Source organism: Salvelinus sp. IW2-2015, unplaced genomic scaffold, assembly GCF_002910315.2.
Source record: "Salvelinus sp. IW2-2015 unplaced genomic scaffold, ASM291031v2 Un_scaffold2763, whole genome shotgun sequence".
Lineage (NCBI taxonomy): Eukaryota > Metazoa > Chordata > Actinopteri > Salmoniformes > Salmonidae > Salvelinus > Salvelinus sp. IW2-2015.
In genome coordinates, this window is record NW_019944066.1 from 64,634 (window position 1) to 78,183 (window position 13,550).

General features: G+C 42.3%; 1 protein-coding gene across 3 annotated transcripts in view; it reads left to right on the plus strand.

Moving 5' to 3' along the window:
- Nucleotides 1–13,550, plus strand: part of LOC112074693 (cell adhesion molecule 4) — a 55,245-nt gene that overhangs the window by 23,584 nt on the left and 18,111 nt on the right. The window contains exons 3-4 of one of the 3 annotated variants that reach the window (XM_024141813.2): nucleotides 5,852–5,931; nucleotides 6,031–6,378. The exons of 1 other annotated variant lie outside the window; for it this stretch is intronic. In XM_024141813.2, the coding sequence (XP_023997581.2) occupies nucleotides 5,852–5,931; nucleotides 6,031–6,378 (428 nt within the window). Of the gene's footprint in view, nucleotides 1–5,851; nucleotides 5,932–6,030; nucleotides 6,379–13,325; nucleotides 13,482–13,550 lie in introns of all 3 variants that reach the window. One more of the 3 variants, XM_070440630.1, reaches the window with a different exon arrangement.

Sequence of the window (13,550 nt, forward strand, 5' to 3'; positions counted from 1 at the left end):
CAGCTGTGTCTGCCTCTCTTAACTGTCCACCTCAGTTTAAGAACTTCACCTCTGTCTGTTAGACCCACCCCCTGGGTGGTTCCCAGCCACTCTGTACAGGTATCTGAAGTGCATTTGGCTGAAGCTGGGTCTCCATACTTCACCACCAGCCTGCGAGGACTGATCCACAGGCACTCAGCATCTGAAGAGAAAGTCAGTTAAAACTTTATTGTTCTGTTATTGTTGATTTATTGTTTCACAACAAAACAGACGATATTATTGTCTAATGTTGTCTATCTGCAGTTAATCAACACATGTACACCTCAATAACCCAGAAATAGCACACACACACAAGAGAGAAGAACATGCACACTCATCATACACACACGACACAAGCTGAGGAAACCGAGACTCACATGTCTGAAGGGATCCGATATGACACACACAAAAGAAGAACATTGCCACGCACTACACAAACCGACGACACATAGTGAGTGATGCGTGTGCTTGACTCATTAGGGTCATTACATATTTTTGGTTGAAGGGTGGAGTGACTCATAGGGTCTTACAATATTGTAGTGCTGAAAGGGGGTGACTCATCAGGCATTACATATTGTCTGGTTGAAGGGACGGCGCTTGACTCCAGATAGGTCAATTACATATTTGTGCTGAAAGGTTGTAAGTGTGGCTGACTCATAGGCAATATTACATATTAGAGTGTGGATTGAAGGGGGGTGACTCAATAGGGTCATTACATACCTGTGTCGCTGAAGTGTTGAAGGGCGGGTGAAAAAAGAGAAAGTATATCTTAAAAAAATCATAAATGTATCATTTTGTGCAATTTTATGACAGGCTTAAATTAGGTTTCTATCATTTTTTAGCTATCTGTATAGCGCGTATAAGCCTAGCACTTTTGGAGCTTAATCTGCACGCGCGAACAAATAGCATAAACTGACAAGCGCCAAATAATGCTCGTTTTGGCAGCAAATGTTAACGTCAATCCACGGAGCGGCAAAAAGACATTTCGACGTTTGAATTCAATAAACAAAAAATGCTCGAAGGGCAATTGGAAATAAAGAAAACACGTCCAGAAAAGTTAATGTCGAAATAAGTAGTAAAAGAAGTGTGGATAGATTGGGAGGCGCTAATATAAATTCGCGACAGTCACAAGACGGACTTCAAATGGGCTATGGCACGTCAAGGGAACTGTAGCCTTCGTTCAGATGTATTCATGGAAACGAAATCTGTTGGTAGGTCTATAACTTCTCACTTAGCCTTAATATGAACTTCTGCAGAACTAAGCATTTCTTGCGAGTAAAATGATACACCAAATGAGACAAAATGTGGATTGGAACAGGTGGGAAATATGATTTCTTTATTTCTGCATCTTGAGAGAATACAATGCTCAGATACCACACGTAGATGTCTATCTTCATCATTAAACGCAATAAACCTGATAGTATTTCAACCACTAATGATGAAAGCCGAACTGCAATCTTATTAGAAACATAATTGGGTCATTTTCACAGCTTTCTTTCTCCTTTACAACCGGTCAAATTGATGTCATTTGGACAGCTTTCCTTTCTCCTTTACAACCGTCAAATTGATGTCATTGGCATTTTGCACAGAAAATCTTTTCCGTTTTTTGCGTCATTTGTATTCTCCCCGGTCCCTGAACGATCTTTGCGTCTTTGTAATTTCTCCCGGGTTCATGACGTCTTTGCGTCATTCGTATTTTCTCCTCGGTCCCTGAACGGCGTTGCGTCTTGCATGTATTTTCTCTCCCTGTCCTAACACGTCTTTGCGTCATTGTATTTTCTCCCCGGTCCCTGAAGTCTTGCGTATTGTATTTTCTCCCGTCCCTGAACGTCCTTTGCGTCATTGGATTTTCCACCGGTCCCTGAACGTACGTCATTGTAATTTCTCTCCGCCGGTCCCTGACACTCTTTGCGTCATTTATTTCTCCGTCCCTAAAACGTTTCATTGTATTTCTCCCGTCCCTAAACGTCTTCATGTATTTTCTCCCGCGTCCCTAAGCGTCTTTGCGTACTGTAATTTTCTCCCCGTACGCCTGAACGGCTTTTGCGTATTGTATTTTCTCCCGTCCCTAAACCGTCTTCATTGTATTTTCTCCACCGTCCCTAAAGTCTTGCGTCATTGATATTTTTCTCCGCCGGTCCCTAAAGTTCTTCATTGTATTTTGCTCCCGTCCCTGAAGTCTGCGTCATGTAATTTCTCCCGGATCCCTAACGTCTATCATTATTTCTCCCCGGTCCGCTAACGTCGTTGGCGCATTGGATTTCTCCCGGTCCGCTAACAGCGTCGTTCATTGCTCTATTTTTCTCCCCCCTGCGGGTCCCTAAACGTTCTCTATTGCTCTGCATATAGATGACAGAGAATTTGAAGAGCCGTCAACTATTTGACAGCGTCATTCTCACGATACGAATCTAGGTTACATATTTTCTGTATGATCAAGGTCCGTATTTATTCAGCAAGGGCGTTTTATTAGTATTACTATGGTCAGACATTTAACATGACACAAGAGTAAGCTCATGCATTCTACTTATAGATAGTTCGACTAACCAAATAGGCCTACACAAAAGTGAGGAAATTATCGAGTTCTAATATCTATAATTGCAAGCGACGTAAAAAAAAATCCTACTTCCCCCTTGTCAAAAAATCGTTATCCTCCGTCTTTGACTGTATGCCTATTGCATATTTTCTGTAAGTTCGGTTGGGTGTCGGCCCTCAAGACGTCTCGACTTCTTTATACACATCTAAGTTTTCTGGTTGTTGTGGCACCGTGCGTTATTCGCTAATTCCGAGGCGCCCGTGCTGCGTGACACAAACAGCTGCCCGGCTGCGGCCACCACTAACACCAACCACGACAGCATGGAATTTGTACGTCACTTTGAGCAAAGAGGATGACACTTATATTCCTAGCATTCAAACCACTCACTGTCAGTCAGTTAGTTTAGTCGAAAATTACTTGAACTCATAGGGCACCAGGTTTATGCTTAAAGTAAATAATTTGAGTGTGAGCGTAACAAACTTACCGTGAAGTCAGCAAATACGAGAGACAATGAATGAAAAGACATTAAGACTAATTACAATCTCCAACTCATAATTTGAGTGGTAACAAAACTTACCTAAACTATAAAAATACCTAAACTATTAAAACTCAACTTATTGTGCACGCATTTGTCACAGGAGCTTGTGAATTAGACTGAGAAAGAAGTGCCTTCTAACTTATCCGTGTGAGTTCACAATACAAGAGATCAAGCATGCAGGAACGAATGAGGAGTGTCAATTACACACTCCTTCCAATTTCCCAATCTAACTATCAACGAACGTTCTCGTCGATGAAAGTATTCCTGCTATTTCTGTTGCGACGAGTTTGAGATGAAAATGGGTGCTCGCAACTTGACCGCTTCAGAAGACCGTTGAAAAGTGAAAGTATTCGTTTACTCGTGAAAACACCCCAACCACCGATTCCCTCATCGTCTCCTCTCTCGTTCCTCATTCTCTCTCTGTCCTCTTCCTTTCCGTGTCTCATCTCTGCCTTCGCGTCTCTCTTCTATTCTATTATCTACAGCTCAGTGGTAGTCTGTATGTCTTCGGTCCACGAAACTCCGAGCGCGAGAACTCAGTTGCACGCGCACCCAAAAAATAATTAGAGAGTATAGATTATTGTATGGACAAATAGGATCAGAGGATAGAGGGCAGGGGTGGAGAGTAAGAGGTGAGGCAGGAGGGCAAGACGTATATCAACCACAAGTCAAACCAAACATTTCATCGCCATTCGTCCATAGAACATTAATTATCCGTTGAACCTGATGCCCAATCTTCTGAGAGATAGAAAACAGAGAGAGAGAAGATAGGGACCGAATAAACAGTGTCTGGTAATCAAAGTGTTGTTAACGTAGAGTGTCTTTTATCAAACAAGGAACAGTGACCCCAGAATCAAGGAACGGTAGTCTATAATCAAGGTGTAGTTAGGTTAGGGTGCTGCTTTATCAAACAAGAAACCAGAATGAAAGACGACATATGGATGCTTCTCACTCTGACACCCGGAAAAGCACAGGCTATTTGATTTAATTCTCACCATTTACCACAGTGTCTCCAATTGGTAACGCATGAGTTGTGACCCGCAGCTCTCTCCGGTGAGGCTAAACAGAGAAGTGAATCTGCACGCGCAGGAGTTGATTGAAGATCTGACAAGAGAGAGAAAAAGATTACAAGAGTTTTGCAAAACAGACTTACAAAGAGATAAAGTCAGCCACAAAAATTGTCATCAGGAGTTAAATTGAATCTGACATGTTGGAAAGTCATTGTGGGAGGTTCCTGAAAAATAAGACAAGAAATTGTTGCTGTGTACTGTGAAGTCTAAGGTGAATGTGCTTTCATTGATAGTAACATATGAGGCCTATTTAACTCCCAGTCACGGTCTGGTCTCTTGGAGCCTTTATCCAAACATTGCATATATTTTATTGAAGTTATATTGTTGATATTTGTTGCTACTGATTACATTATGTCTTTTGTAAGGCATGCGCCACGAGCAGATATATGTGTTTATATGCATATGGCCTAGTGTTCGCAATTACATCTAAAACATGTTTCTGTCATTTGATGTTCTCGACAAATTAGGCTATAAGAAATTCGGACTTATTTAGCCCCACGCAGCATGTATCTTTCTGAGGTCAGGTTGGCAATTACTATAGGCCGCCTCAACGCAACCTCTGAGTCTCGAAGCAGTTCCAACTGCTTTTTTTCCCCATGTTTTCCCCTCTAATCAGGAGACCCTGCTTTTACACCTGTGCTACACCTCTGGAGAGAGTAGTCAATCAGAACTTGAAGAGATAGATACTTATGCCAACTATAGAAACAGACCACACCAGCATGGCTCCTGGACCGCGCAAGCTAAGAGCCAGTGCAAGTGAGTACCCCTAGGTACTAGGCTGCATGCGGAATGATGGGGCTGTTTAGCAAGTGACGTTTAATAGACATGGATTGGAGCGACAAGATCAACCACCTTGAGAGCGACTGTTCCGTTCACCCAATCAGCATCATATATTAACGTCGACTACTCTTACTCTCAATATGAGACTGGGAGAGAGCCTGTGCAAGTCTTCACCACCTATATAGTAGCTACGATACTTGGATAGACTAGTCCGTTTTCCCCAACCAGGACGATGACCTACTCAGAGACGCAATGTGCCGTTCACCACCATAGTTATCGTAGACGACTCTGGCGAGATGGCATGTTCCGTTTGCGATCCTCACCAATTATATAGTGAGACTACTGATGTGACGCGACTGATACACGGTTTCTACCACCAGAAACGTGGCTTTTTGTGAGAAGCAGCTGAAGACTTTTAAAACTCTTTAAAAAAACACAATTTTAACTTGGCTTGACTTTCATGTTATTTAGCTTCAATGGCCTTTAATGGATGGTGTTACTGTTTATTACCTTCAATGGCCTTTAATGAATGGTGTTACTGTTTATTACCTTCAATGGCCTTTAATGAATGGTGTTACTGTTTATTACCTTCAATGGTCTTTAATGAATGGTGTTACTGTTTATTACCTTCAATGGCCTTTAATGAATGGTGTTACTGTTTATTACCTTCAATGGTCTTTAATGGATGGTGTTACTGTTTATTACCTTCAATGGTCTTTAATGGATGGTGTTACTGTTTATTACCTTCAATGGTCTTTAATGAATGGTGTTACTGTGTATTACCTTCAATGGTCTTTAATGAATGGTGTTACTGTTATTTTAGACATTTATTCATCTCTTGTATTACCTTCTGTTTTTTATTTTCATTGATTTATATTAAATGCACTTTAAATATTTAATTTGATTTGACAGTGTGACTGACTGGAATAACAAACCTAAGTGCTTCACAGACGGAGGCCAGTGTGCGAAAGAGCTGGACATCACAGTTTATAGTGAGTGACCTCTCTCTCTCTTATCTTCTCTGGTGTTTCTGAATGTATTCTTAGTATGGCTCTGCACTGTTAAATCACTGTGTTTCCATTCCTCCACAGAGCTTCCAGACAGTGTCTCCTTCAGCTATAGGAAGTCCCCTGATCCGATGGTTGAGGGGGATCAGTACCTGCTACAGTGTCTTGTCCAGAACATTGTTCCTATTGGGAGTCTCAGGGTGACCTTCTACAAAGTCAATACCACTGGTGAACAGACAGAATTAGACACACAACAGAAACCCAAGGACAACATCAAGACACCAGGGAATGGGAACTATACCCTGGACTTCACCCCTAGTAGAGATGATGACGGGGCCCAGTTGTGGTGTTCAGCCATGTTGGATCTGGGACCAGAGGGACCCCAACCTCCTCCTGTAATGGAATCAGACCGCCTCAACATCAACGTGCACTGTGAGTCCATCTGGTTCGCTGTCTCCACACATTTAGTACAACCGTTAGTTAGAAACCAGACGAGTCATGACGTTGACTGATGTTGTCACTTCATATTCTCTTACTAATCAACTTGTTTGTCATCTCTATCTCCCATGAATCTTTCTCCCCCATTCTCGCTCTGTCGCTCTCTCTCTGAAGAGAACTACGCTAATGCAAAGGAGATTGGAATGACAAGTGGACTACACGTCTCGAATGTTCAGGAAAGTTAAGCTTACGTAGCAAGAATCTTAATTGACTAAAATGATTAAGATGATACAGACTGCTGAAGTAGGCTAGCTGGCAGTGGCTGCGTTGTTGACTTTGTAGGCTAGCTGGCAGTGGCTGCGTTGTTGACACTACACTAATCAAGTCGTTCCGTTGAGTGTAATAGTTTCTACAGTGCTGCTATTCGGGGGCTAGCTGGCTAGCTAGCAGTGTTGATTACGTTACGTTGCGTTAAAGAACGACAATAGCTGGCTAGCTAACCTAGAAAATCGCATCTAGACTACACAATTATCTTTGATACAAAGACGGCTATGTAGCTAGCTATGTAGCTAGCTACGATCAAACAAATCAAACCGTTGTACTGTAATGAATGAAATGAAAATGTGATACTACCTGTGGAGCGAAGCGGAATGCGACCGGGTTGTTGAGTGCGGAAGTTCTATCGGTAGACGTTGGCTAGCTGTTGGCTAGCTAGCAGTGTCTCCTACGTTAAGGACGACAAGTAGCTGGCTAGCTAACCTCGGGTAGACGTTGGCTAGCTGTTGGCTAGCTAGCAGTGTCTCCTACGTTAAGGACGACAGATAGCTGGCTAGCTAGCAGTGTCCTCCTACGTTAAGGACGACAGATAGCTGGCTAGCAGTGTCTCCTACAGTTAAGGACGACAGATAGGGCTAGCAGTGTCTCCTACGTTAAGGACGACAGTAGCTGGCTAGCTAGCAGTGCTCTACGTTAAGGACGACAGGTAGCTGGCTAGCTAGCAGTGTCTCCTACCGTTAAGGACGACAGGTAGCTGGCTAGCTAGCAGTGTCTCCTACGTTAAGGACGACAGGTAGCGCGCTAGCAGTGTCTCCTACGTTAAGGACGACAGGTAGCCTGGCTAGCTACCCTCGCGTAAATTAAGGTAATCACTCTTAAACTACACACTCTAAACTACACAATTATCTTGGATACGAAGGCCGCAAAGACAACTATGTAGCTAGCTGACACTACACTAATCAAGTCGTTCCGTTGAGTGTAATAGTTCTACAGTGCTGCTATTCGGTAGACGGTGGACGTTTGCTAAGCTGGCTAGCTGCTGGGCAGATAGCAGTGTAGACTACGTTAGGACGACGAATACGATAATTTACGCAATTATCTTTGATACAAAGACGGCTATGTAGCTAGCTAAAGAAGAAATTGCTAAGATTAGACAAATCAAACCGTTGTACTATAATGAGATGTATGAAATGTAATGAAAAGTTTTACTACCTGCGGACCAAAGTGCGAATCGACCGCTCGCTGCAACCCGGAAGTCAATTCTAGTCTAGGTGATGATTTGATTTGACATCGGCTGAGATCCAATGTTCTTAAAGCTTCGTGCTCTCACAGAGGAGACAGGCCAGTGTCCACGAAGACAGGCGGTGTTTTTGGACCATGATCACGTATTACTATATAGTGCATCGCAAAGCATGTCTTCTGGAGTGGACTTGCATTCCATATAGGTAGCTGCTGGATGATTGACGTCCGAGTTGTGGGGATGTTCTGGACGATTACTGGAGTTCCTGGGTTTCGGGTTCTGGTGTTCGGTGTTCTCTGAGTCGTGTATTCTTGGTGTTCTGAGTTCTGGACATGTCCCTGGAGTTCTTGCTGTCTGGGTTCTGGGAGTGTACTGAGTTTTTGGGTTTATGGAGTTACTGTGTAGCAAATCTTGTGTTATGTGTCTGTGGCTCTCTTGGATCGTGAGTAAGTTCCAACCTCAAATCAACAACAGAGGTTATATTAATGATTGAAAACCACTTACAACACTAGACACAATGTAAACAGCTGCTTTGTGTGTTTCTGGCGCCTACAAAGATAACTATTTGTTATATCAGTTTAGGCACCTAACTTCAATTTAGCAGAAGTACTCAATCTAGCATTGTTGAAGTAGCAAAGAACCGCCTGGCCTCCGTTTAAGATTACTATCGACATTATTAGCTGTAGCTAGAGACGTGTGAACATGAGTGAACATCATCCAAGAGAAAATACTCGGTACGTGGCTTGAGACTCTGAAAGCCCTTATTGTCAACGAACGCCGAGGCTGCCAACGTGGACATAGGTCGACCATATGCTACCTAGTCCTAGCGTGAGAAGAACGGACAATCAACCAGAACGGTACCGCATGGCAGCCACGAACGTATAGGCCGTATATGTTCGTTGCTATGATGATTCTAATAACCCAATGCTTCGACTCCCTGATTGTCACCAGTGACCTGGCCTGTTGAACTAACATCGATATAGACTAGTGTCCTGACACGTGGTAGCTTAAGCTTCCTGTGTTGTGTTAGCATAACCTGAAAACCCATGTCATAGAACACATACTGTCCATGTCTGGCAGACCTTGAATGAAGACCCTCTATCCAAACATACCTGCATGTATAGACTTATCCGTGGGTCACTTCATGTTATGGAACAAGTGAGACGCACTCTTAACTAACAACGATTCTTTGTGGATTATAGACTTACCTCGTCGCTGATGCGTGGGTCAACTGCTGTATCTGTTTTGATGAAAGGAGCACGCTCTCGCTCTAATGAAACAACCTCCGGGATTATTAGACTACTGTCCTGGATCTGCGTCACTGTCCTGTTTGATGAAAGATCACAACTGCATAACCTAAAACAACACTCGGCGATTATATGCTTAACTGTAGCTCTGATTCTGGTCATGTGTTCCTGGTGTTGATGAAAGACACCTCATATACTCTAAACCTCACTACTCCATTATTAGACCTACGATACCGTGTATCTGTGGTTTCACTTCGCTGTTCTTGATGAAGAAGAGCCATCATCTAACCTAAAGACAAGACACTCCCATTTATAGACTACTGTCCTAATCTGGTCAACTGTTCCTGTTTGATGAAAAGACATTCCTCGTAAACCTTAACAACACCTGAAGCGATCTTCCTTAGTCTACTGATCTTCTTCCTGTATCATCTCTAAGATTCGGCACAGCAGGATGATTCTGTTGCAAATGCATTTGACTGTTGAAAGTACAGCCCTCTGGATACTCTACCTACACACCTCTACCGTCCTACTATTGAACTCTACAATATTGATTAGGTGCCATCTTATATTTCCTGTTGAGTGCGTAAGAAGTATCATACCTCGAACGACCTAAACAACTACACCTGTAGTATAGATACTGCACTGTAACGGGACGAGGTCTTGGTACTAGAGAATGAACTACAGGAGCCTAAGAGTACACCGACGAACGACTGTAGAGATGGGACAGAGACTGATAGGAGGGGAGAGACTAGTAGGAGGAGCAAGGTCGTATGGGTTTGTACTCCCAGTCTAGAATACTCTTCTCTTCTCGTTCTTCTGATACTCCAGACGAGATATTGAGTGCCTGAGATTCAATATGTCTAAAGAATGGAGAATATTTTCAATCGTAGAGATCAGTTCCAGTGATGTTAGATGATATGGGATTGTAATGTGCTACGTCTATTTCATGTCTCTGTATTGCTTAGCCGTAAAGTTTACCGACTCTCTAGGTAACTATGCTCCTGTCCACATGGCTCCCTTGATCATCGAATCCTAGCTTATTCTTAGATATGATGTTAGTATCGTTTATACCTTCTTGTACTAAATATATTTTAATGTTACGTATCGCAAGTTTGGCAAACTTTGGCTAAAGTTTTGCAATTGATGGTATCGTAATGGTTGAATCTTTAGACTTATATATCCTACACTACGTTGCGTGTATTAGAAACTCGATCTGTGTTAGTGCATGATTCATTGCGAGTCGGAGGGATGTGATGAAACAGAATTACATGTGAAGGTAGTTAATTGTAGAGCCTAATGATTAAGAGTGATGGGGTCGACAAGGATATGGAGGGAAGAGAGAGAGGAGAGAAGGGGAGCGGGTTCGTAGGCTATTGGTTTAGCTGATTTAAGACACAGTTTGTAGTCATACTGGAATCATCTAGTTTCTCGAAAATTGCGCAAAAGTCCGAGACATTTCATCTCAACTCGTCAACAGAATAGCGGAATACTATCATCCGGAGACGTCTGATAGTAGATGAAATGAGATTGGTATTGGTTCTACTTCTTTCTTCATTAGTCTCTGTATGTGACTTCACCTGGTAAGTTGACTTCTGTCTAATTCACACTCTGGACAATGCGGAATTAAGTGAGTTTAATAGTTTAGTTTTTCTGTGTTACCTTAAATAATTTTAGTACTGTGCATTTGATTCAAGTATTTTAGATAACTCATACTGACAAGGATGGTTGAATCTTTAGGGAATATATCCTCCCTCCCTCCATTGCTCATGAGTACTAAATTCCATGTGTGTACGTTTGTGGTGCGCAAGTCAGCTGTTGTTCACCCACACCCCTCGGAATTACTAATAACCAGTGGTGGGCCGTAGGGCCTGCAAGCCTTCTCTGCTGGCCTAAACATCATCAGAATATACTTTTTTTTAATATATTTTCCCACAGATATGTATAAATTATTCCCCAGAGTAAGAAGTTATACTCTTCATTTCATAGCTTTCCTCTTGGTGCACTGCTTCCAGCCCCAGGTGAGATTTGGAGGGCTGGTCTTTATGTTAGATCTTTTATCCAATCATATTCAGCCATCATGTGTTGCCAGGGGTCTAAAATCTGCCCTCGGGCCTTCAGAATCAACAGTGCGGGCGCTTGTAGCTTAAAGTGAATGGAAATTAAAATTTTGTGTCAACCAATCAGCTTTAGAGTTGGCTATTGTACGCCTGCTGGCTGGCTCCAGTGTTACACAGGAGCCAGCTAGCAGGCGTAGTGCGTCCACGTCTTTTGATTGGATTACCAATATTGAGAGGCAGGTCCTATGGGCAGGTCTATGAGATCTAGGAAACTGAATTTGATAAACGAATTAATTCGCGTTCTACTAAGCTGTTTTTTCAACCACAATGGCGGAAGGAGGAAAGATATCGATATTGGTCGAGGACTATAATTATAACGCCATTCTCAAGACGAACTTTTCAAGAAAAAGTTAGACATTGTAAGGAGAGGTCGCCCGACGCCACAAAAGCCTGTCACAGGCGGGAAAGGGGTTCGTTCGCTCGCCACTTTGAAAGTTTCAACTACGAGCGCTATGGCTCCGAAAGCACTGCAAACTGTACTGCTGGGAATGCCTATTATTTGCAAGTGATCGATTTGGTGTTTGGGAGCTACACTGGCTTTGCAAACTTGGATTGTCTGTTAAACACTGTTTACCCAAAAATGTCAATTTGTCAATTTCAAGGTGACGCAACGCCTAGTTATACTGCGTTCTGTCTAAATGTATAGAGCCATGGCATAATGATGGTAATAAGAGGTGGATTAATTCGGGTGGGACTGTGTAGTACCTCACTGAAGGCTAGGCCCCAGGCCCACGGCACGCCACTGCTTAATAACCGTCCACAACAACCCGACTAGATGTGATAAAGTGAAAGTCTGAGGGCCGCACCCAACCCCAACCGCAAATATAGAAAATACGCTATGACTCCAGTCAAAGACGGCGGAACGATTTTTTTGACAGGAAAAAAAAAAAAAAAAAAAAATCTGATTTATTTTGAAATGATAATTTCCTACATTTTGGTAGGCCTATTTGTTAGTCGACTATTCTATAATTAGATGCATGTAGCTTCTCTTTTTTCATTAAATGTTGACCTAGAATACTAAACAAACCCTTGATCAACATAATAATGTAATAGATCGATAGAATGAACGCTTCAATCTAGTTTGACGTCTGTAAAGTGTTCTCTGTCATCTTTTGCAGAGCGAAGACGTTTAAAGACCGGCGAGAAAATTATGTAATGACCCTGGGTTTTATAAGCGCGGAAATCGATAGCGTGCCGGACTCGGGCTAGAAGGTCGAGGGTTCGAGACCTGCTCCCTGCTGTTTCATTACAATACAATAACGCTACCAAAAAAAAAACGGAAAAGATTTTCTTGCAAAATGTCCAAATGACATCAATTTGACCGGTTGTAAAGGAGAAGGAAAGCTGTCCAAATGACATCAATTTGACCGGTTGTAAAGGAGAAAGAAAGCTGTGAAAATGAAACCCAATATGTTTTCTAATAAGATTGCAGTTCGGCTTTAATGTGGTTGAAATACTATCAGGTTTTATGCTGTTTAATGATGAAGATAGCACTTCTACTGATGGTATATAACTGAGCATGTATTCTCTCAAGATGCAGAAATAAAGAAATCATATTTCTCCACTCCTGTTCCCAAGTCACATTTTGTCTCCATTTGGTGTATCATTTTACTGCAAGAAATGCTTAGTTCTGCAAGAGTTCATATTAAGGCTAAGTGAGAAGTTATAGACCTACCAACAGATTTCCGTTTCCACTGAATACATCTGAACAGAAGGCTACAGTTCCCTTGACGTGCCATAGCCCTATTTGAAGTGTGTATGTTCTTCCTCCTTGTGTGTGTGGCTATTTCTTTTTTTCATCCCACTCAACCCGCCCTTCAGCCACACAATATGAGTCAACACGCGCATCACTAGTGTGTGCGGTATGTATGTATGCGTGTGCATGTTCTTTTCTTGTGTGTGTGTGGCTATTTCTGGGTTATGGAGTGTAACATGTGATTGATTAACATGCAGATAGACAAACATTAGACAATAATATCGTCCTGTTTAGTTTGAACAATAAAAACAACAATAACAGAACAATAAATTTTAACTTGACTTTGGTCTTCCAGATGCTGAGTGCTGGTGATCAGTCCTGCCAGGCTGGTGGTGAAGTATGGAGACCCAGCTTCAGCCAAATGCACTTCAGATACCCTGTACAGATGGGCTGGGAAACCACCCAGGGAGGGGTTGGTCTAACAGACGAGGAGGTGAAGTTCCTAACTGGAGAGTGGACAAGTAAGAGAGGCAGACACAGCTGAGATTTTTAAAACTCTTTAAAAAAAAAAAAAAAAAAAAAAAATTGTA